Source organism: Pogona vitticeps, chromosome 3 (genome assembly GCF_051106095.1).
Source record: "Pogona vitticeps strain Pit_001003342236 chromosome 3, PviZW2.1, whole genome shotgun sequence".
NCBI classification, from domain to species: Eukaryota; Metazoa; Chordata; class Lepidosauria; order Squamata; family Agamidae; genus Pogona; species Pogona vitticeps.
In genome coordinates this window covers 51,133,522-51,158,654 of record NC_135785.1, presented here as the reverse complement: position 1 = coordinate 51,158,654, position 25,133 = coordinate 51,133,522, and the positions used below count along the sequence as shown (strand labels likewise).

The 25,133-nt window shown below is 40.1% G+C and overlaps 2 protein-coding genes and 1 long non-coding RNA gene across 8 annotated transcripts in view; 1 reads left to right on the top strand and 2 right to left on the bottom strand.

Annotated features, from left to right (window-relative positions):
- The window catches only part of YEATS2 (YEATS domain containing 2), a 58,770-nt gene extending 56,933 nt beyond the window's left edge, over positions 1 to 1,837 (bottom strand). Inside the window, exons 1-3 of one of the 6 annotated variants that reach the window (XM_072995747.2) lie at positions 1,705 to 1,831; positions 1,269 to 1,346; positions 248 to 286 (exon numbers count right to left, since the gene is read on the bottom strand). The gene's annotated coding sequence lies outside the window, so the exon portion shown is untranslated. Of the gene's footprint in view, positions 1 to 192; positions 287 to 1,268; positions 1,347 to 1,404; positions 1,537 to 1,704 lie in introns of those variants that run through there. The other 5 variants (XM_020803045.3, XM_020803050.3, XM_020803043.3 and 2 more) reach the window with 5 other exon arrangements.
- A 364-nt stretch (positions 1,838 to 2,201) lies between these two features.
- Positions 2,202 to 9,031, top strand: LOC144587880 (uncharacterized). Its single transcript, XR_013543071.1, has 2 exons — positions 2,202 to 2,340; positions 8,919 to 9,031. It is a non-coding gene; the product is annotated as an uncharacterized LOC144587880 (long non-coding RNA).
- On the bottom strand, positions 5,332 to 24,643 carry KLHL24 (kelch like family member 24). The gene is made up of 7 exons (XM_020803055.3): positions 24,484 to 24,643; positions 17,994 to 18,974; positions 16,972 to 17,156; positions 16,046 to 16,164; positions 15,195 to 15,383; positions 13,987 to 14,175; positions 5,332 to 11,134 (listed from the first exon to the last, which is right to left on the bottom strand). The coding sequence occupies exons 2-7, from the start codon at positions 18,911 to 18,913 to the stop codon at positions 10,934 to 10,936; spliced, it is 1,803 nt and encodes a 600-aa protein (XP_020658714.2). The 5' UTR covers positions 18,914 to 18,974; positions 24,484 to 24,643; the 3' UTR covers positions 5,332 to 10,933.
- Between the last annotated feature and the right edge of the window lie 490 nt (positions 24,644 to 25,133).

The window sequence follows — 25,133 nt, the reverse complement described above, 5'->3', positions numbered from 1 at the left end:
ACTGGACATAGAGATTCCCCCACTGTGGGCAGTAGAGTTCCAACACAAGCAGAAACCTTGGCTCATTTTCCTTAGGAAGAAGGGTGGCTGATGAGCAAGGAAGGTGATTGACAAGATCGGTCTATCACACACAAATACACAGACACAGAAACACACAGTGGATAATATAAATGAACAAATATTTTACTGTACCTCAGAAGTATGAGACACACAAGATGGATTTCCTGCTAATGTCAATATGGCTCACCTGAAGACTCCTCTGTGCCCTCCACCTTTTCATGTACCCCTGTTAAACAAATAATTGTTTACATCAATAAATACATCACTTTCAACTCCATCTTCCAGCATATTCTGTTAGACAGGGTCAGACATTCACCTTTGGCATTATAGAAACTCCAAACTTCTAATTTCATATCCTTAACAACAACAACAACAATGTGCTGTCAAGTTAATTCCGATTTATGGTGATCCTTTCAAGGTTTTCTAAGCAGAGAGTACTCAGAAGTGGTTTTCTACTCCCTTCTTCTGGGGGCATCCTGGGATTCCACAGCTTGCTCAATATCATACAGGCTGGCTCTTCTCACAGAAGGCACAATGGGGAACTAAACTACCAACCTCTGGTTGTTCAGCAGCCAGATACTTAACTCACTGAACTATCCCCGTCATATAGAGCTATCACATCTTTAAGACCTTTGCAAATGTGCAAGGACAGAGTCATGGTTCATGGTCAATGATAGGAGGTAGTCCCGGGCGATCAAAATAAAATACCAAGCTGACAGCTCAAGTTGTCCTGACAACCTGTAGCAAGTGCTGCTCCAAAGCATTGCTATCAAAGTGTAATTAATGTGGTCTATTATGATTGGGATGCTGGTGCAGAGATCCAAGCTCAAAGAGTTAATCTGGTATGCTAGTTTGAAAGTAGCCACCCTAGGTTCCTTTTCCGGACAAAACTATTGTGTGCTGACAACTTTTGGAGGGAAACGAGCAGGAAAGCATAAACAGCAGCACACCAACCACCACAGCAAACTCTAACCCGCATCAACACCTTTACAACTCAGCAGGGTGGCCTCCAAGGCTAGGCTTCCAACAAATAGCAGGGCTCCAGTTCTAGATGCACTGGGAAGGAGTCCACCACGAGACCTATTTCTCTAGTAATCATAAAATCTGACCGCAAGGCTACTCTCGTGATGCCCCAATCCTAGGCAACGTCTACCCATCCTGAAGCCAGTTGAGAACAACAGAAGAGGTACGTGCAGCGCCGTAGCAACCCTGGGCTGCACGTGGACTGGGATGTAAGTCCCACTGAAGTCAGCGTCGTGGACTCAAGTGAGGCTCCGTCTGCAAAGCTGCAGATTAAAGTGCAAAATTGAAATTAAGTTAATCGAAACTGATCTGGAATCTCACTTCCAAGTTAATCCAGTTGGTTAGGATCCAGCCTCCACTCCGGGCGCGCACGGGGCAGGGCTGGGCTGGGCGCTCCGGCGAAGTTCTCTACGGCGAGCAAACTTCAGCGGGCTCTCGGGCAGACAAAACGCCTCGCCCCCTCCGGCAGGAGACACCCCCCCCCCCACCCAAGTCTGTTCCCGGAGCCGAGCCCGCGCCAAAGGGGGGCGCTCGCCCCCTTGAAACGCGCGCGCGCGCCCTGCCCCTCCCTCAGCCCGGGAAGGCACGGAGGAAAACGACGGCTCCAGCGGCGCCACTCACCGCCTGGCGAACCAGACACCCCCCCGGAAGGCCGCCGCCGCCGCAGCCGGCGGTTCTTCACCACCAGCCAACCCCAGGCTCAGCAAGGCCACCGCCCGCAACGCGCAGCCGCCATCAGCGCCGTCCTCTGTCAGGGCGAGGGAGGGGCGCGGCCGCGCAGGCGGAGAGCGGGGAAGGGGCGGGCATTGGAGCGCAGGCCGAGAGGGAGCCTGAGTGGCGGGGAAAGAGGGTGGAAGGGGGGCGCGCGGCGGCGGTGGCGGGAATGCGTGCGCTCCTCAGCGATCCTCAAGGTGCCGCTCGCCAGGTCGCCCCTTTCGCCACGGCGGGGAGACCGAGGGAACCTGGTGCGCGGGGCGGCCTTAGGGAGCTCGCTTGCCCGTCGGCACAGTAGAAGTGGGTTCACGGCCACGCAAGCCCAGGCCACATACTGTTATTTTTGAAGGCTTTGTTGTTGTTGTTGCCACCCACCCACCCACCCTGTAGCTTTGCATGGTCAAGGGACGTCCCGGGGACGTCCGTGTAATATGAATGGCACCCGGGAGGGGATGACCTGCTCCAGCCAGTCTTGCTCCTTGGAAATAACCGGAGAAACCTCGCCAGGCAGATTTTGCGGCTGGGGCCGCAGCAGGAGATATTGTAAGGTCATGGGCGGGGGGGGGGAGGGTCAAGGACTCGAATGCCTCGGGCTCCGGTTTCCTCACAACCAGTTCTCACCCTTCGCTTCGAGCTGGTCAGGGTAACGGGGAGGATCTTGGCCTCAGGCGATCCCTGTTCCAGACTCAGAGGGTGACGAAACCTGGAAGACTAGAAAGTAATTTAAATAGACCAGGAGCCGGTAGTGTCGCGCGGCGATCGTGCATCTTCAGACAACTGCGTGTCACGATTGTGTATCGCATGTTGTTGTTTAGTCGTTAAGTCGAGTCCGACTCTTCATGACCCCATGGACCAGAGCACGCCAGGCCCTCCTGTCTTACACTTCCTTTGAGTTTGGTCAAATTCATGTTGGTAGCTTCAATAACACTGTCCAAACATCCTCTGTCGTCCCCTTCTCCTCTTGCCTTCACACTTTCCCAACATCAGGGTCTTTTCCAGAGAGTCTTCTCTTCTCATGAGATGGCCAAAGTATTGGCATCTCAGCTTCAGGATCTGTCCTTCCAGTGAGCACTCAGGGTTGATTTCCGTAGAAATGAATAGGTTTGATCTCCTTGCAGTCCAGGAGACTCTCAAGAGTCTCCTCCAGCACCACAATTCAAAAGCATTAATTCTTTGGCGGTCAGTATGTGTATGGCATACTGAGTAACAAAAGTGAAGCTATGTTTCCACTAGATTCTTTTAAGTCAATTTGTATCAGAACTTGGACAAGTTACTGTACTTTTAAAAAAACCTCCCAGAATCCCTCATTCAGTATGGCCACTCCAAGATTTGGCAAACAGATCTTGGACAGTCATGCACCCAAGATCTGGTTAATATATAATAATTAACGTAATTATATGCCATGTCAATTCCAATTTATGGTAGTCCTCCCATTTTTGTTTTTGGACTACCGCTCAGTTCAAACACGCAGATACGTAAACCTCAAGTCTACTCAGAAGTGGTTTTGCTAAGCTCTCGTTTCCCCAGCACTCATGCTGAGTGATTTAGTTTGGAATGGGCAATTGAGAGCTGTTAATTTTACAAAAGATCTGCTCTTTTGTTGCTATGGGCCAGTCTAGCCACCTACAGTTTTGGATCTTTTGGAGTGGGAACTGTTGTGATAAGCACTTCCACTTCCAAATCCATCACTACACCAAGGGCTGAGAAGAGTACTAACCATTTTCACCACAGCCTTTGAGTCCTTGAACAAGTTCCTTGTTCTTATGAGGGTGTCTTCTCTTTTCTCATGGCTGCCGAGTTTCTCTCTGGGGTTTTGGTGTGAAATTTTGTCAGAATCCTTTTAGAAGTTATACCATCTCATTTCTGTGTATGTTTAGTGACAGCTCCAACTTCCCTGCAATCTCTTTATCCACTTCTAGTACTGTTATCCAGAGTATGTCAAGCTAATTCTTGCTCCAACTGATATCTCATTTACGAAGTATTTATAGATGCCTTAATTGTTACTCTTGAGGCTAGTAGCGATATGATGCTCAAAATTCCCTTTCCCATCCATTATTGTCTGCTTGCGTTCATCCTACTCATCCACACTTGTCATTTCTTTAGGGAACCTTCTTTTAATAGATTCTTTGTTGTCTGCTAATTTCAATATACATTATAGCAGAGCTTTTGCCATTATGGTTATGTGTGACCCGTTTGTTTCAAAAAATTATACTTCTTATGTCAATAAAGTAGCAGATTGGCAGGTGTAAATTACAAGTGCAACTACTACTTCCACAGCTTATTCTTTATACAGTATTTGTTTAGAACAGGAGTGGTTAATATCTCCAGAGGTCTGAGGGCCACACACACACACACCTCAACCATGAAGACCTATGCCTAGTCCTGCACCCTACTCTAATAATATTCTTTTAAAAGGATGTTTTGAAAAATTGAAAATATGCTCCCATGCTTCTTAGTAGCCTATCAAGCTCAACAATGCAGTCTTTTTAAAAAATACACAGTTATGGGATGTGAAGTCCAGGAATGCTGAAGACCCTGAAAAGATGGTAAAACTGTCTTCTGTGCCCCACGATGGGACTTTCTGAACCAGCCATCCTATTTTAAAATATATTTTGGGTGAGGTATGGGGTTCCATGTTCAGTTACTGTGGGATGCAGTTTCCCCACTTCTGATATAGATCAAGGGAACCTGTTTTAGTCAGCATGTCAAATTCAAAGAAGGCCTTGGCCTGATCCATCGCAGTCCAATGGTGGATCCAGTTTCAAGACCAACATTCCACAGGTAACATTTAAATTACTAATTAGAACCATGTTATCTGCAGCGTTGAACTTAATAGGCTGCAAGAAACACTCTAGAAGCATCAGATGGTAGTAACATGACTTGGAGAAGCTCTGAACCCATTTCAGGACACAAAATTGTTTGAATCCAAGCTCCTTATTTTTCAGAATTTTGCAGATATAATTTCAATGGTAAACTGCAATTCAAATATTAATGTTGTCAATATGCAGATGACACCCAGTTGTATCTCTTCTTGCCATCTAATTCTGAGGAAGCTGTTTCAGCTCTAGATCAGTGTCTAGTGTCAGTAATGGATTGAGTAAATAAACTGAATAAACTGAATCAGGACAAGAGAGATGCTCCTGGTAAGTCTGAACCTGAATGTCCAGGTTCCAGTGGCGGCCAGGAGTGCATTTGCACAAATAAAATTAGTGTGCCAGCTGCACTCTTTCCTGGAGAGGTCCGATCTGGCCATGGTGACTTACGCCTTAGTTACATCCTTGCTGGATTACTGTGACACACACTACATGGGGCTGCCTGTGCAGCCAGATTGCTAATTGGAACTGGTCACAGGGATCACATAACCCCTGTTACTGGCCGCCAGTCCTTTTCCAGGCAGAATTCAAAGTGCTGATTCTATCCTGTAAAGCCCTAAAAGCCTTTGGCCAAAGCTATCTCAAGGACTGCATATCCTTTTATGAGGCTGTTTGAGCGAAAAGCCCAATTCCTACAATGTAGAAAGAATGTAAAGCAGAATTATACAAATTAGCAACATTTATTCTGAATTTGGATTTTTTTTGGCAGAAATTACACCAAGAATAATTTGTTTAAAAACATACTAGTTCTATTCTTTGGATTAATTATACAAAATAAGCTACAATCTCATGCTTTTCACCCTCACTTAAATACTACTACAAACCATACACAGTAGCTTTAAACATTATCATTTATCAATGATCATCAGAGACAAATCACACATCCTTATACATCCTTATAAATACATATACAAAACAAAATAGCAACATGCATTTGAGTACTACAAGAATGCATGATAAATGTTCTGAAATAACCTTAAGTAGGGCAATATAGTCATAAAGCATATTATTAAGAGCAGTAAAATAATTAAAAGTGCTATTCCTAATTCAGATCCTTGATTTATAACTGGAAGATCTCACCTGCTGGGTTTCATGAGTGGTTAGCTGCCATTTTTTGGTAGTATGGACATATACTCAGAAAATTGTTTCACTGAATGGAAAAGGAATGTTGGCTTAACTAACTAGAGAGCTGAACAACTGAATCCTTGTAAATGTCATAGTCAAACAGCTAAATCTGATCTGTGGTCTTGTGAAATTATCCCTTTCAGAGTGCTTAATAGTGCATGCACCTAATATAGTTTAAAATAAAATACACTAGATTTTCCAAGAAGTCACTTGTTTTAAAATGTTGGATGCAATCATTTTTAAAGAATTGAGTTACAACTGAAATAATTTCCATTATTGACCATTTGGAGAAATGGAAGCGAAGATATAAATCTGGTTCTTTCAAGACTGAATCCGTGTCCAATACACGAACTGTTAAATGTGCATGCCTACTTCTTTCCTTCTTACTGACCACTTCTTTCATGCAACTGGTAATACAAGTTCACAGCCTTGAGCAAGAATTTTAAAAATGCAGCCATTGTAACTAACAGTGACTGAACATGTTATTTGATTTCTGAAACTGCTGTGACTATTTCTTGAGCTAGCCAAATGCAATGAGATATTTTCATTTGGCAGATACATCCTTAGTTTTGCATTATGACAAGGCTTTTAGCAAGATAGTTCTAGAATTGATACCAAGTGAAACAATGAGAGGCCAAGAAATATTACTATTACTATTAATTGAACAATTGTTTTCAGTGGGAAACTGCAACAGCACAAATCTGTACAGATCTATGTTCAATCTACATTAAACATAGATTTACTTGTGAACAAATATATGTAGGACTAAGCGGCAAGTATTTTATGAAGTATATAAATCATTTACAAAACCTGCAGAAGATTAATAGGCTCTACACAAAATATTTAGCATCAATACTCTATCTCAAATTTTATATAAGCAGAAAAAATCTGTAGAAAAGAGATTGCAATTATAACTGGAACGTTCACAATTGTAAAAAGCTGAAGGTATTTACAGAATATATACAATTGTATATACACAGTTCAGACATAACTGTAATATAAGCATTATATTTGTACAGCATAAAAACACACATATAGACCTTCCTAAGAGCATAGTTAATTACTATTTTTCTTAATGATTGCACTGATAATTTATTGTATAAAAGGGAGCATAGGCAATCTTAACTGTAGATAATCCTTATTCACAGGAAGGATTATTGCTTACAAAGTCTAAAGAAATTAGCAAAAAAAATCTTAAAATAGCCTATTAATTTAAGTCACCTAGTTTTTCTTTTCACCTGACATCACTGGACAAATAAATACATGTTTGATTTCAATAGAAAATTAAGTAGGTTATTCCTGAGTATTTCTTCACCATTTACAATACTTTGCTTTCATTATAGCTGTGCCAAATTTTCCCGTCAACTTGAAAGACTAAAATCTTACTAGATATGCTTGCTGATGCAACAGAATCAATGTAAATCTTGGCTACATGTGCAAGAAGTTAGCACAGGCATTTCTTATTATGTGCCCAGTTGCAGAGTTTATCATGCAGCAGCAAATGGCTCCTCTAGCATTTTAACTTGCAGCTCTGTGCAGTTGTTACAGTGGTGTAAAAATACAGAAGGATTTTAGCCAGTATTTTATTTCTGCATACCAAAGTATCTGTGCAGTTGTGCTGAGCAAGAAAAATTCTATGAAAATGTATGAACTTGCCAAGAATGGGGTATGTTTGATTTTTTATTAATAAGGCTACAAGACTATAACTAAACAATTAAGGTTTGTAATTATTTGAATGTCCATTCCACATATAAATGGAATTTATCACTTGGTGGTGGATGACCTTGCTCTATGTTCACAATCATGATCATGGCCAAGGCACAATCAATGTAGGGTTCAGACCACAGTGACAATAATCTTCTACAAGCTTAGAAAGGGTGCCCAACTTTGCTGTTTTGAACTTACTTCTGAATAAGTACATACAGTATCCCATTTCAGAAACCTAACTTATGTGACAGCATTGAAGTGCAGGTTAGAAGCTGGAGCCAGAAAACCAACATGGAGAAATAAAGACAGTAGGAAAGCAGGCTGAATCCAGCAGAGTTAAATAATAAAATACATAACAAATGTTGTTGAAGGATGCAAATTACAGTCTTTTGTCCATATCAGTTTCATTTAAGTGGAGTCTGAGAGCAGGGAACAGTGAGCATAGAAGGAAGATAAAACTTCTTAGATACCAAGTGGGTAAAATCTGCTACAGGTGGTAATATGCTAGATTTATATAGAAAGGTTTTGGCACTTGTACCATTTTCAAATACACAACAGCACCAGGTTAGTTTATATCTATAAACACGAACTCTTAACAGGCATTATGAACATAATCCCCAATAAGGTATGTTGCAAAATATATAATTTAAGGAAGCAGGCACTATGGGTGTTGTAGACTGGTGGAGTATAAACTGATGCTAGGAGAAAACAAGCCAATGAAAGGCACACATACATAATCCATGAATGTCCTAATATTGAAGGGAACCAAGCTCAGTGCTGACTGCAACACAAAGGCCATGAAACAACAGCAACTACTAATAATATTCAGTAAATTATATAGGACCTACCAATTGTGAACTGTATTGTTTCAGTGTTTGTATATCTGAAGGGAATAATGTCATCGTTATTTGGTTAATTATTTTTTAATGTGACAATGCTAAAATGATGTATATTTTATGTACTTATCTTGTCAGATTTTTTAAATAGCAAAAATACTAGCCATAAAAATCAAATCTTTGGTTAAGAGAGAAACGTTGCTTATTTATATAAAATTGCAGTTACAGTAGGCCTATTTGAATCAATAGAATTTATGTAGGAGATGACTGTCAAATCCCCTTAGGTTCAGCGGGCCTAAGCTATCACAATTTGTTACACTAATCATTAAGATTTTGGTCAGTGTGAATAGTAGCAGAACTCCTCCAATAATTACTCAATAGTTGCATCTACATTTGAAAAGGTTTTTAAAAATGAAGGAACAAGGCTTAAATCCCAATTGAATTAATGAAAAGAATTAATGAATTGACACTGACTGGAATGTTCCAGGTTAAATATTTTAAGGATTGTTTCTTATCTTCTTTATCTTGAATGATTACTTGTAAGTTGTAACCAACTGTACTTTTCATTTTTATGTGACAGTATTCCAGCTTTCAAAATAAAGAAGGCATAAAGCAAGAATACTCTGGCCATGCAATAAGAAACAAAAAGTCCAACGGTTACATTGGATTATTCACAGTAAAATGAATGGAAAACGAAAAGTATGGTGAAAAGAACTTATTGGTTGATGAATCTGGGCAACTGGACTGAATGCAACACAACATCACTATTTAGAACAACCACATTCAAAGTTAAGATAGCCATGATGCGCATTTAGTATGAGGGGAACTGTAAGTTATTGTTATTGCTTAACAACCTAAGTTATATGAATATGAAATGTCAATTTATAGGAAAATAAGCAGTAAGCAAGTATATATCATTGCAGGAATGTCAGAACCTGAGATTCTGTTGAAGGTAGAATGATAAGCATAACCTCTAATAATTGAGGGATTAGGGATTAGGTTGCATTAGCATAGTTATCAAGGATCCTATGAAGAATCAAAGTATTCAGAATATAAGTATTCTAAATTGCAAATAAAATGTAAATACGAAGTTTGTCATATATCCTATTTAGTAAACTCATTAAAGGGAGGCTCAGGAAACTGACATGAAAGTACCAAATAAAAATATGGTTTGGCAATTGACTTCTCATGTCTAGTTATGCTGTTACAACTAACTTTCTCTCTTGTACAGTTGGCTCAGTTATTATTTATAATGAATGGCTGTTTTTTGGATAGTCTGATCCAAAAAAATGTGACAACCAAAATGCAATGCCAAGTCCATGTATATTTACTAAATCTGTAACCAGAAATAGAGAAATCTGCACTAGAGACTGGAATAAATGCACTAGATTTACTCATTCTTTGCAAGGAGTACTATGTGCTGAAATTTAAACAGCAGCTGCACAATGTGAATGAATTGAGAACTTCCACTCTCAACATTATATTCCATGATAACAGACTACTGAACCTGGGGTATTGTGCAGCCACAAGAAGATCATCTCTTTAATTTTAATCAAAATGCATAGGTTTTACAGGGGATTTCAGATGAATAATTGTTGCCTGCTGCACTCAGATATACTTACTACACATGAGTATTTGGAACACACAAGGGATAATGAAGAGGTTTAAAGATTTGGTTCAGAAGTATTCAAAGAAATTCTCTCACTGTATAAGAATAATGCAAAGCTCATTTGCTTTTTTAACTGAACAATCTTAAATACATATTGTGCTTATTTGGGAAGAAAGGAGCAGTGCTTATAGTGAAGAACAACATGGTTTTTTGAAACAACAAAATGTTATTTTCTTTTCCGCAACAGACTAAGGCCAAGGTTGAGTGGTCTATTTTTGTATCCAGTGGAATCAGGACTTTCTTCCCCTCCCTCTCCTGTTGCAGCACACTATGGTGTAAAAAGCATATTTCAGAGAGTGGTGCTGTAGACTGAGGAGATCACCAGTTGTGGTGGAAACAGCAGGATATAGAAGTACATCACTGCTTCCTGTTTGAATACTGCTACCCTGCACCCCAAAACAGTATTTTGAAGTTGTTTAATTCTTTCCCTTCAGATATAATAACAATGCTGGTATACATACAAAAGAACAAAGCTGAAAAAGCCAATTTGACAAAACAGTAGTTTTCTTTTTAGAATATCTGTACATTGCTATGGATATGAATGCAAACTTTCATGTATCTTTGACGGTAATTGTTAACATTTAACCAAAAAGCGATGAAAATATGCAGATAATAGTCAATATAAAACAGGCATACTTGCAAAAGCAATGTTCCACAACCAAAATCCAAGGCGTTGATTAAAGATAATAAAGGTGAACATTATCCAATTAATAATACAGTTTTCAGACCAGAAATTATTCAACTACAATTTCTGGAAGTATCTAATTGTTACTTTTGAATGCATTTAAAATTTCAAGAAGCACAATGTTTTTTTCTTTCTTTCAAGACATGTTGTAAAAGGAAACTTTACTTTTCTTATTATCTTTCAGAACCTGAATAAAAAACATGCCACTGATTCGTTATTCAAATAATCTCTCTCCCTCTCTTTACAGTTTAAAGGACTTTTCATTGTATCTGTGAATAGTCACACATCCATGATAGGAAACTGGTCTTGGCATGGCTGCTACTCCTGTGATGATGCTGGTTGCAGGGTCATAACAAAGAATGGTATCTGTGGCTTCTCCATTTTCTCGCCTCCCACCAAGGATATAGATTTTGCCATTACACACAGACATACCACAGTTTTCCTGTGCATCAAAATATATAAAGACAAGTATTAATTGAAACATAAAACACATTGTCTTTGATTCAAAAAAAGCTTCCTGCTGATGCTCCTGAAAGAAATCTGCTGAAGTAAAATCTAACTTGGATGCCTTTCTTGATTGACCATTTATTCCTAATATATCTTCAGGGCTCTCCTAGTTTTTTTTTTCATGATGCTAGCCTGTCACTCAGTCCATGAACTACCACATTAAGTTTCATGCTGTGTTTTTTTAGTTTGTGAAACTAATTTCAACAGTAGGAAAGATTTTATTATAGTTAGTAAATTAATTACAGTACTATGTCTTCACACTATAACGCAAAGTCCTTCATACTACAATGCTTTTCCATGCTCACTTAAGGACTGACATCCCCCAAATGTTTGACATTTGTGGAGAACTGCAGCCACCCTAAAATCAGGAATAAATAGACAGGGAAGGAAGGATTTTGACATTATACTCTAAAGAGACATGGAAAAATGAGGAAAATCAGGGAAGACTCACCCTTGCCATGATTCTTTGGAAGAAGAAAGAGACAAACGTAGGGTAATCATGATGTTGCAGCAGGTAAGGTGGGGGGGGGGGGGAGGTGAAAAGTGACATGGGATGAAAGTATCTCCATTGCTGGATGATATTACCCACAGGGGAACATCTTCAGTAATTAAATACTCCTTCCATGGTGAAACAGATTATTCACAAGTCAGACAAGCCATGGAGGAGAAATTTTTTAATTACTGAAAATCTCCACCCTGCTGGTGATCATCGCCCTTCCATAGTCATAGTTACATTAACAGGATTTCAGCCATTTTGTTTTGTAGCATTTGCTTATTTCTGTTTCCAATGCAAACCTGGCATGGCTCACTCTAAACTCCGCAATCTATGATCACAAAAGGCTATATAAATTCTAAACAAAGAATACTCTATGAGAATAATTTATACCAGAAAGCATCTGCAGCATCTACAGGGTGAGCAGATATAACTTGTTATAATGGAGTAATACAGCTATCTCCACTTTTTCTCCTATATACAGTACTTCTATATACAGCTATTTGCAGATATACAGCAGTTAGCTTTATTATCTTCAAACCAACAGAAGTATATAGGAGAAAAAGTGAAGAGAATCAAGATTTAAACAAGAAATTGCAGCAAATGAAGAAAGATGCCATAAGACTAAAAACAGAATGCAACTAGAAGAGCACAAATTTATTTACTAGATAGGACTCTCAGTTGTATAAACCATTTTAAAGAAAACAGAAAATGGTTGTTGTGGGTTTTTCAGGCTCTTTAGCCATGTTTTGAAGGTTGTTCTTCCTAACGTTTTGCCAGTCTCTGTGGCTGGCATCTTCAGAGGACAGCACTATTACCTGATCAGAGCACAGAGTGCTGTCCTCTGAGGATGCTGGCCACAGAGACTGGCGAAACATTAGGAAGAACAACCTTCAGAACATGGCCAAAGAGCCCGAAAAACCCACAACAACCATTAGATCCCGGTCGTGAAAACCTTCGCAAATACATAAAACAGAAAATGCTCCACAAAATAAGAAAATGAGTGAAATACAAAATTAGTAAAGCAGAATCAGTTTTTGAAAATGTAGTAGCAAAACATCAGCAATAACTAATCTTGAAGAAAGGAAAATTTCCCTGTAAATACATCTCTTACATGCTTCTGGTACAACAGATGCCACTGATGGTATTTAAAACTGCATGGCATGCTGCAGTGTATGAGCATTTGTTAAGGCCTTATGCTATAGCTTTCATCAGTCAAAGATTCTGAACCAGAAGCATTAACCTGTTCCCTTCAGTCTTAGAGGTATATATATCAATGTATAATTTTTTTTTCTAAAATAGCATGTGCTGTGTGGGCTAAAGCATAAATTAAAACTAAGTGTAAAGAGTTTCCTGGTTTCCAAAAGCAGTGTGACCACACTACTATATCTGTAAGTAAATTCCAGCCCACCTCCACCTCTGTAATTGTGCATTTTTGTGTGCTTCTTTCCTAATAATTTCAATCATATTTAAAGACACATTCCTGGTTTTATTCGGTCTGGTGGCTTTTTGGCTTGTTATTAGTGGACTGTTTTTGTTTTGCTTTAAATTAAATTGTGAACTACCCTGAATAAGCACATGGGATAGAAGGGCCATTATAAAAATGGTTCTACACTTTTTAAAAACAAGTGGAAACCTGATAAAAAGCTATATTCTAAAGAGCAACTCTTTGGCAATGCAGATTCTGTTGTCCTGCCTTCATAACTGCAAAGTTTCTAAGCGCTTTTTAATGCCAAAATACTTTTGTACTGAGGGTGTTTAACATATTATACCTATCTTTTACACGCAACATGTATAATTTTCATAAATATGTGAAACGGGTAAGATTGATGCTCCCTCTACTTTGTTTTCTGTTCCATTATTCTGATTTAAACAGCTTTTTAAAGCTCACTAGACTTCATTTAACGTTTGGACTAAATACAAGGAATCCAACTAAGCATGCCAATAAACAATTGTAGCATTTAGCCAGTTGAAAATGTATTTTAATTGTATTTTAATTGTTTTATCTTTTCACTGTATTTAAATTGTTGTAAGCCTCCCAGAGACCTTTGGTTAGTGTGGGTGGCATATAAATTAAATAAATAAATAAAAATAAACAAATTAAAAATCAATTCCAATTCCAGTAAACTAAAATTTAAAGAAACGGATTCTTTGCACAGACTAATTCTCATAGATGTAATTTTACTGAACTCCCAAATAATTCTTCACTCTTTTCAAATAAAAATATCCATATATTGTTAATTGAAAGAAACCACTTTATGCAAATCAGCATCTTTGCTAGTTCTTGGCTATACCTGTCTGCTGAATGTATTCTGTACATGCATCCAATAATCTTCAACTGGATCATAGCAATATATTGCCTTTGTGAGCCCTCCCGCAACATAAATAAGATTGTTTAGTGATACAGCCGTTATACATCTCTTTGCAATAGGGATTGTTGCACGGAGCAGCCAAGAATTAGTATCAGGATCATAGGACTGAACCTGAAAAGAAGAAGAAATAGTAAGTTCTAATAGTTGCTTTAATCAAAGGTTCCTTGGATCTTACATGAATTCACTCATGGCTTGAGCAGAATGACAAAGTGGCATGGCTGATTGTAGTTTGTCTCAAAGGAGACTAGGGCTTACCAGTGTTTGTATGTACATAACACTGCAAAAACCATCTCTCCAAAAACTGCTTCTCTAAAAAAAGAAATCCTTGCACATTTACTTCCTTGCTGCAGCTTTGCTTCTGCAGCAATTTTTCCAATTCTTAAAACTAACCTGAAGTTCTAATTAAAGACTCCATACTGGTAGCCTCTCCACAGGAAGTGCTGTAGCATGAACCCTGGCACTCTCTTGAAAAAACATCCAGGAAAATAAAATAAAAAAACCCCCCAAAAACAAAAATCCTCTCAGATAGAACAGAGAAGCATGTGAAAACACTGGGCAAGGAACTGATCTTATCTGATTGGTCCTGGATACTGTGACAAACCCTAAACAATCAATGTAGAGCCAGATACTTTTACTTGAATAATGCAACATCTGGACAAAACAGAATATATAAAATGATTGAAAACTCAAAACTATTACCTGTGTAGCGCAGGTTATTGAAAAAAAAACCCATACTTTCCTTCTTGGAACATAAACTAGAAACTGATTTTTTTTTAAGGACAATGGATATATTTTGTCATCAAGTTGAACTGAATTATCATCACATGAACCAGTCTTTGTTCTTCCTGGGATTGTATATTCCCCACCTGGCATTCTTATGAGGAGTTTGGAAGGTTCTAATTAACTATGACTTGTTACGACTGTCTGGACTGAATTTGTATGGTTTATTTGAGAGGCCAACTTCATATAACATGGGATGTAAACTCTGTCTCTGTTGCTAGGTAAAAAAACAAGCTCAAGAAAGTGAAACCCAGATCACCCAACTACTATATGGCATAATAAAGGAAGGTTTTTACAAGGGGGCAAGGAAAACAAACAAGTGTCAAAGAAAATTAATAAAATTACTCAACCTTATCAGAGCATGTGTTGTCATCAGGGCCTCCACCAATCACAAAGAGCTTGCCTACACAGCTGGCAACTGCTGGAGAACTCACTGCTTCTTTAAGAGAAGCTACCTCTGTCCATCGATTGGAAAATGAGTCGTAACATTCCACACTGCTCAATCGGCTTTGCCCATCATATCCTCCAACCACATATACCTTTAAAAGTAAAATCAGCATGTTACCAGTATATGTTTATGCCTTGCTTATTTATGCATGTACAAATTATTCAAAGTCCGTCTTTTCAGTTGTGACCTGCTGTAGGTTAAATATAATTTACTTATATATGCAAACCAAAATTAAATGACAACGACCCCGCATGACGATGACTTTTTTGCGACCGCTGGGGGATTTTCGTTTGATGATGATTAGGTCCTTGCTTCGCAACCCGTTTGTTCGCAAAATGACGACTTTTTGGCTCTGCAAAATGGCTGTCCTGTGTTTTCCAGACCCATGCTTCACAAGGCAGCCATTTTAACAGCTGATCAGCGCTCGGAAAATGGCTTTCCCTATGGGCGATCTTCGCTGGATGATGAGGTAATTTCCCCATTGGAGGAACGAGTTTCAATGCATTCCAATGGGGAATTGTTTTTCACATGACGATGATTTCGCTTAACAGCGATTTTCCTGGAAAGGATTATCGTCGTCATGTGAGGTACCACTGTACTGTGTTGATCTACACAGTGCAGGTGCAAAAGCACAACTGAAAAAATGTATTACAGCAGTGAAAAATTTTGCTAGTAAAATGAGAAGAGGAAGATCAGTTTCCAAATTTCACTTCTGCCATGTTGAGGAGATTGAGTATAACAAAGATCTCTTACTTTACCAAGGAGGACAGCCATCTTATGGCGCCACCTCCCTTTATTTAGAGAGGCAACTCGGATCCAGATATTAAGTTGAGAATTGTAAATCCACACATCACGACTGTTGATTCTTCCACCTTATTAAAAAAAAAAAAGACAACAAATTTCATTATTAAAGAAGGGGCATGTGCCATTGTGCCCAATCAAACAGAATGTCTCATTTTGATACAAACATGCTACTGAAGACAAAATTCTCAAGATGCACAAATATGCAATACTTTCAGGGAAAAAACCACACTAAATACTTCCAAGAATTCTTAGTGAGCAATCAAAGTGATACCTTCTTACTCAAGTCCCCTTTTCTGGATAAGTTCTCTACACAATTTGGAATGTTATAGTTGCTTACCCAGTGTCTGCTGAAACATCCAATGGGAAAAATTGGGCATCTTTCCTGTAGAAGGATGTCTTTCACATGTATTTGGAACTTGCATATATCACCTCAGGGAAAATTATACAAGTTAACTCTTTTTATGTTACCCTAAAGTGGACAGCTATGTCACTTGGACATTTATCTTTCAATCCTCTTGAACCAGCACTTGAGCACACTTTGTTTCTCACAGGACTCACAAACTGACTTAAGAGAGCCTCCTGGCACAGTGGTTAAACCGCTGTACTGCAGCCAAACCTGTGCTCACAACCTAGAGTTCAATCCCAGGTAGCCAGCTCAAGGTTGACTCAACCTTTTATCCTTCCGAGGTCAGTAAAATGAGTACCCAGCTTGCTGGGGAGGCAATGTGTAGCCTGCATAATTAACTTGCAAACCTCCAAGAGAGTGCTTGAAGCACTATGGGGCGGTATATACGCAGCACGTTTTGCTTTAAATAACAATAGCTATAGTCTGCCAGATATCTCCATGTAACACTTGTGCAGTGTAGCTTTTTTACCTGAAACAAGGATATCATTCCTCAAAGCACAAACTGCATACTCAGACTTTGTAAATTCAGGCAATTTTGCCAAGGATTTCCATTCCCCTGTCATGGGATCATAACATTCTGTATATGGCAAATTAAAACCTCCAACTCGTTCACAGCCTCCAACAACAACTATCACTTCAGAATAGCCAGTTGATCTAGTAAAAAAAAAAAAACATTGTCATAATCGAGAAACAGATCCAATTATTTGTAAGTTACAGTATTTGAAAGGTGATTGAAACCACAAATTCAAGAAAAATGCTAAACACAAAACATGTTTTGAAGGTTTCCTCAGTTTAAAAAAAGTAGGGAATAACTTTCAGTGACAACATTACATATTATTTCAGCAATTCTGTACACATTTATAAAGCATTGTCAATGACCTACAAACACATAACCTACAAAAACATATTAAAGAAAGTGACACTTGCTTTTGTTTAATTTGGGGGGGGGGGAACAGCCTCATTAGTCTATTGCAACAAAAGCAGTGAAGAGTCTTGTTTTAAAAGTAACGAATAGAGATGGGCACAAACTGCTGGTTCATCCTTTGGACAAACAGGTTTTTGACAGTTCCCAGCTATGCCTCCCTCCAGAGGTCGCCCACTCAAAGGCAAGACCCCGGCTTCTCTGGTCTGCCTCCTCCAGGTGCTGTCTCTGAGTAGGCACCCATAGGAGGAAACAGGGCTGGGAAGTGCCAAATACCTGTTCATCCAAAGGATGAACTGGCAAAAACGGCCAAATCAGTGGTTTGTGCCCTCTAAAACAACAGATTGTTAACCTTTCTTGACCAAAGTAACACATTCTATTTCCTATTGCTCTTATTATCTCAAAAAAGAAAAAAAATGAGCCATACTTTTATACAAATGATACAGAACAATCAATCAGTTTAATACATTAACTGGTCAATTAGCAAAAAAGGTCTAAGCAAAAGTAATCAGCAGAATGAAGAATTTCCTTGGAATGGAACAGAAAAATAATTTATCATGCCCTCTCACCTCCGTGGTCTAGTTCTTGGTGACATCATTTCATTTCCAAGTACGTGGTACCTTCTTGCTTCATGCAGCAGCTGGTAACACTCAGGGGAATTCTGGATTAACTGGTCCACTTCTACTGTTTGAACAAAGTAATTCGGGTGTAACAAAGGTAACCTCACGTGTGTGAGCAGCTCCTGTAGCATTGAGCGTCTGAGATCAACAGCTCTGTAAACCCAGCGCATGACTGCTTCAAAAACCATCTCCTCTTTACTAATTACAAGTTCATCACTGCAAATATAATCAATAAGTTCATCCTTTCCAAGCTCAAGAAATTCTTCATGCTGGGCCACATCTTCAAAATTCTGCAGGGCAAAATTTCTGCATTTGGTAAAGAGAGTTTTCAGAGAATGTGTATCAGCAAAACGCTGGATTCCTAGACAGTTGCAAGGATCCAACTGCTCTTCCAGGAATTTAGCACAAGCATCACGCAAAACACTTATCTGAAAGAGGCTTGATGTTTCAAAGAGATATTGCACATTATCTGTTGTGATTTTTACCTTGCCTGTATACACATATTGTAAAAAACAATCCATAGCTTCTGCAAAAATGCCATTGATTTCAACCAGCATCTCCCGGCTTTCTCTATGGTCATTGCAAAACATAGCTCTGAAGTAGCTACTGCAGGCAGAAAGAACAGCTCGATGACAGGGGAATTCTCTGCCTTCCACACAGATTATGACATCTGTGAACAAGCGACTGTCACGAAATTCATTGAAGATCTGGAGTATGCTTTCAGCATGGGATGATCCAGATGAGAAGTCAAAGAACTCATGGCCTGATAAGGACTTTGGGTCCATTTCAAAAACTTTACGCTTTGTCACTGGGGACTCCTGGGCCCGACTATCCCCTCTGTTCAATCTGCGACCCAGTATTAGTACCATTGTTACATCAACTGTTTATAATAGCATGGAGAAACTATTGAAGAGTGTCTTCTTTTGAATGCTAAATGTAAAAATAAATATTTAAAAATCAGTCAAGACTGGAAATGCCATTATTTCATTATTATAATAACCAGGCTTAATCTTCTAAATTTAAGGATCCAAGATGTTAAACACTGAGCAATATATAGTATATTGACAATTGGAATGAACTGATTCACAGTCAAAAGGGATGTTTTAAGGAACTTAGCACATAATACTAGCTAAACGTATGAATCACAGTGGATCTTTCTCTCTTGCCATTAAAAAAAAACCCTTTAAAGCCAAATATCATTTAGCAATTCTTCTTCTTGATGTTGGTAAGATTATCTTGCAACCATAATTTAAATTTTAAGGTTTAGGATTTGTATTAGCTTTTCATTATTTATGTATTATTATTTTATTCAAGTGAGATAACAATCCTAGCCCCAAATCCACTGGCTCAAAGGGATTTGGGAAAGGGAAAGGCCCCTTTGTTAATAGAAAAAAGCAACACTAACTAATTGGGATGTGTCTGCTTTGGCAGTACCCAGAATGCTCACAAAGGAATCTTATTACTGCTGCTACCTCAAGGAAGCAGATCTGACGCACTCTTGGACCCACTGATCCAAAACCCCTCTCTTCCACTTAGAAGACTTAGAATAGGGCACACTACCTATGACAGGCTTTAAATGGCACAGATAACCACCTCTCCGAAGAAAGCAATGGAATGGAAAGAAAGAATAGCAGAAGGCCTTCCCTTCCCTAGCAGATAATGTTCCTCTAGCACTGCCCATGACAAGCATGAGCTGGCTGGGTTTTTAAAGTCAATGACTATACATCATTTCATTTGCTAACCTTAGTTAGGGTTCCCCTGCCCATCAGAAAAAGTTCTGAGGTTTCACCTGGCACATATTTATCCAACATTTCACACGTCAACTAGTGAAGCAGAGGTGAGTTGTAGTCATGAGATCAGCAGTGCTTCTGCTGCTTATTTAAAAACCCCAGAACTATAGAAAACACAAAGACAGAAGACAATAGCAGCCAACAGAACCTAGGAAGTTTCTATTTCCTGTCCTAACTGAGGCTGTTAACTGCATCAGTGACCACTGGCAGCCATCCATTAGTGGACATTTGTGAGATGGAGGAGGGCAATAGGAAGAATAAAGTCCCTCTTATTCTGTTCCTCCCACTCCATTCAGTGTGAACTCCCTGAAAGCTCTCCTTATGCTCAATTATTAAATATACAGTCCTGTGCTTTGTGGAAATATCTAGCAGATAAAAATGGATATTCTTTCTCAATTTGAAACTGATGTACTCGTAGATGAATACAAATAGGATTCTAGTCTAACAAGTGTCTTTCAGTTGCCTCTTTGATTTAAATGGTACTTACGACTGCCTCACTTTCCTGAATTAATTACATATTTGATATCAGATAGAAAACACCAACTTTTAGAGCAACTTAATCACTATTCTACACATTAAATACTGGTCTAGTATGAAATTCATTGGGGATTGCAATGGCCATTCTTGAACATCACATATATCTTAAAAATTGTATTAAGGCAGTAACGTAACAAGCATGTAACATAATGACAAATATAGTTTTACATAATTAAATTATAATAACAGCAATACTTCAGTTTATATAGATTTTAGAACCAAGCATATCACAAATATTGTCTTAAAAATCCATATACAAACTGACAGAAGCAGGCAGTTTATGATGCAGCCACACCCAATCTGAAACCTCAAAGTTTGTAGCTTAGAGGTACACCTGAATCAGGCCACCCACTTGGATGTGCAAGTACCTGCACTTTCCAAGGTTGCCTTTTACAAAATCCACCTGGTACATCAACTACAATGTTTCTGCACTAGTCACTCCCAGGATAGGCTGCTGAAACATACTTTATATGAAGCTATATTTGAAGATTTTAGAAATTCTTGTTGATCAAGAATGTGGTTGCCAGCTTCATCTGAGGCCAGCATGTCAGGCTGTATCATGTTGATTCTCCTCTCCTTTCACTAATTGAGTCTAGAAGCAAACTGGCAATTAAAAGGTACGTCATGATTTTTAAATCCTTAAAGAACCTTGAACTGGAATATCTAAGTATTGTTTCCTTCCATAAAACCTAAGAGCTTGCTTTTGAGGCTTTTCCCTCTGTTTTCCCAGCAGCAAGTCAGACTGATATTCCATATCTTCCCCATGACTGTTTTTCTCCAAGAAATCTAAATCTCCCTGGTCACCTCCTTTCCAATGGGCTCTGAAAACTATTTGATCTACTGGACTTTCTTGAAGAGTACTATTCAATGTGTTTTTCTTTTATTGCTTTTAAAAAATTACGATTGCTTTACTGTATGTTAGAACATGTTTTATTGCAATTGCCAGCTACTTTGGGTACAGTCTGATATAGAAATATGGGATATTTTAAAAGAATAAATTAAGATATTTAACAAGTGAAGAATAAAGATTCAATGAATATCCTTTGATTTGTGCTGAGCAGGGGTTGGACTTGATGGCCTTATAGGTCCCTTTCAACTTCATTATTCTCTGAAGTGGTATGGGAGAGTGAAAGTTGGTTTCCTGTAGTGAGTTTATAGTTATGATAATATTTTGTTTCCTGGTTCACAACCCTCTTTTACCACTATCTGTAACACCATTTGATCTTGTCTGAAAAAAGTCTGCTGTAAAATGTATTACAGCTAGTACGTACCTAGAAAAAGTATGTTACACTGTAATGATTAACCTGAGATTAGGCAAATAAACAGAAAGAAATAACCCAATAATATTTACTTCCCTCAGGTCTAAGTATAGTTGCTCACATGTACCTTATGCTACTTTTACATTATTGCCAATTATTTTATTCAGGCCCATGTGCCGCTCATAACTCCTTTGTTTCTTATATTATGTTGTCCCAGGCAGATTTATATAATATAAAATAATCATTACAAATCACATATTAGGTCAACTTGGATTTGTAGTTTACTATAAACTCAAATTCTAGACATAAAATGAGCAAATTATTAGGTATTGAAGTATCAGCCAACATGGTGTAGTGAGTAGTATGGAAACAAGATTTAGGTGCCTTAAACAACTCCTCAAATCCAAGTTCAGTGATGGAAAGTTATTGGGAAATTGCAAAGGTAAACTACTGTACTTCTTGAATTTCTCACATAGGTCACTGCAGAGCTGGAAGGGTAGAAAAAGGTTCCAAAATAATCTTGGCCAGATGTTGCTGTTGTGCTATATTGCTTTATTTTGGGAGTACAAGTTTCACATTTGATTGGCTTTTAATAGCTGAAGTTATAACTGAAAATTTGTTGTAAGTAAATATTATTTTGATTTATTCCCGTATCTGTCTGAAAACTTAAAACTCTACTACGACAATTATTGTCACTTTCAACTCGTTCATCACCCCTAAATGCTTTCCTTACTTGAAGAGACTTTGGAAACAAAACAATATAGTTCTCTAAAGAGAGCACAGACGGGGTCAGATTGGCTTCAGCCCTTACTCAAATAATAGGACAAGGCAAACAGGGCTAAAGACCATTTTCCACTATCTTCTGCAAATTCTCTACAGGTCAAATGTATGGATCAGATTTTTATTACAAGAAATGTCGCGTTCGCTGCAACGTTTCACACCGGTTTCTCTTCCAAGACTTGCCCCTCGTGATTCTAGCGGGGAGGAGGCCTCAGGAACCCGGACAACGGGAGCCGTTTCTAGGGCCACCGACTGCGAGGCCACCGGTTCCCTTTAGCTGAGTCGCTCCCCGAGAGGGAGGAAAGGGGCTTGCTTCCTTATTAACCAAGGGGGAGGCGTCGTGCGGCGAGAGACGGAGAAACCGCTTCAAGGATACGCAAGCTCGCGACTGGAAATAACTAACGGCCCAGGAGGCGTTACTTGAAAGGCGCCTACGGCAACATGACCGCCTTCCAGTTCCAACTCCCAGGTGAGCGCCACTGATACGCATTACACAACTGGCCTCAACTCGAACCCGAGCAACGGCTCGGCCCCGCGCGCGCGCACGACCGCATCCTCCAGTTCACCTTCACCCTGAACGAGCCTCGGGACAAACCCCGCCCCCTCGCATTTTTTTGTCCAATTACAGGACGCAAATCCTCCAACTCTTACGCTCCCTCCCCCTCCCCTCCTCGGGCTGATGTGTGGATCCAATCCGCTTCTACCTTTCCCACCCTCTTCTCCCGTTGTCAAGAGAAGCAAGGGAACAAACTATCAAACAAGGAAACGCGGGGGGGGGGAAGAGGCAACGTCTATATAGGTTCCTGCGTGTCCTTATCCCTCTCCCCACACCTCCTGGGCCGCTCCACTCAAACGGCCGGGGTAGTCATTTCTATTTCCTCCCGAAGGCTGGAATGTTTTAACGGTTCCTTGCGCAACCCTCCCTCTCCCCTCTGGAAAAATGGACTGGTCCAGAGGCCACAGCAGCCGACCAAGCCGCTAGGTTCTGAGCAGCAGCTGCCGGGAGGGGGAAGGGCCATCTCGCCACCAGGACTTTCTCCCCAGAGGAAGCGAAGGGGGGGGCAGTGTGGGTCGCTCCAAGCCTCTCACCCTCCGACGGCCGACCTGTCACAGAGCCTAAAAGAGCCAGATTTCAAAAAGACTGCCCCACCATAAAAATTTAGGTTCCCCCTTTCCAAAAAAACAGAATGGAAACCTTTCCAAATATTGGTAAAATCAATCCAGATTTGGCAACAAGTCTCTGACCGATGCAGGTTTTCAGAAAGAGCCCAAACAACCGCGTCTGATAAATATATATGAAACAGGTATCTTCTTAAGCGAGCGGGCAGATCGAGTTCCCCGCTGGATTTCTGTGCTTGACCCAACGTCTTATAAGCCAACAGAAGGTCTAAAAATCTAACCGGCCGAAAGCGGGGTAGGCGATGCTGCTCTCCCTCCCCAGCCCGTCAACACTGCAAGCCCGGTATTTACGTGTCTTCTTAAAGAACCGATGCAGAAAACACGCTCGCCTCCCACCCTCGCCACGCACACGGTTTTCCAGCTCCAGATGGAACTCCCCTTTCCTCTCCCGGGGAGGCACCAACGAGGCCCTCCAAAATACTAACGGGGTTTACAGAGATGTGCGGACGTGCGCCTTCCTACTCGCTAAAAGGGCAAAGAAGGAAATTACGCCTCGAAGGTATAATTAGTTCGCTCTCACCGCCCAGCCGGCAAAACAACAGCCAGGCTACGGAAATGTCTCTCTTCAAATCTGGAGATTTCAAGCAACTCGACTGCAAGCAGAAAAAGAAGCCAGGCACGTTTTAAAACTTCGCCGAAATTCATCCGACAAGAGGCGGAAAAAAAACGAGGTGGTGGGCAGGGAAAACGGTTAGGGCCGCCGTTCCTCTCCTTGTAGTTATTATTACCTACTGCGTTACCACGAGCAAGGTACTCGAACTCGTCCCCACACTAAGGCCGTTACCGTTGTTTTTCACTTCGACATGCTCAACTCAAAACAAAAAGAAGGGTCGCGCCGGTCACCGACCCAATTACATTTGTGGCCCCAGGAGCTGGCTTCAGCCGAGACGTTACCTGTGAGTCGCTATTTGCCGCAGATGGGAAGAAGGCGAGCAACGCGACCCCGTCTTTGCTCAGTTCGCTCGCTCTTTTTGTCTGTTTCAAGTTCGAGCTCAACTCACAACAAAGGAGACCCCGAAACATGTGACCCTCCAGAGCCAAAACACATGATGTCACGCAATGTGAGCCAATCAGAGAAGGGCCGACTGCAAAAGCTCTTGGGAGATGTAGTTCCATGGGACCAAGCGATATGCGCGCCGCAGAGCCGGGTGTATCATTTTACGTGCCCATTTTAGTCCCGGGTCAAGCCGATGGCGGTGTGTGTGGCTCGGTGTGAAAAGAGGATGAGCGGAGCTGCAAAGTTTGCTCATGCCCAGATAAACTTGCCCGATCCACTCGTTTTAAAGCAGACTATACAGGTCTATGGCAGCCATCATCACTTACCAAGATAATACTGTAGTTTATCCTACCAACAAACAAATTATAGCAAAATTATTTCGCATTTAATAATTACTGGAGGAAAACGTCATATCTATGCCGTTCTTTGCTCAAGGTAGATCTCACTTTCCTGCTTCAAAATGCATTCTAAAATTGTTTCAGGTGACAAAGATGGGAAGAAAGTGCAAATTTGAGACTTTAATGGAAACTTGAGAGGTAAAGGGATA

Coding starts and splice junctions, on each gene's coding strand:
- KLHL24 (XM_020803055.3), bottom strand. CDS start 18,913: ATGGTACTAATACTGGGTCGCAGATTGAACAGAGGGGATAGTCGGGCC. Junction 16,165..16,971: donor GAATGATATCCTTGTTTCAG/GTAAAAAAGCTA, acceptor TTTTTTAATAAG/GTGGAAGAATCAACAGTCGT. Junction 11,135..13,986: donor AGAATACATTCAGCAGACAG/GTATAGCCAAGA, acceptor TTTGATGCACAG/GAAAACTGTGGTATGTCTGT.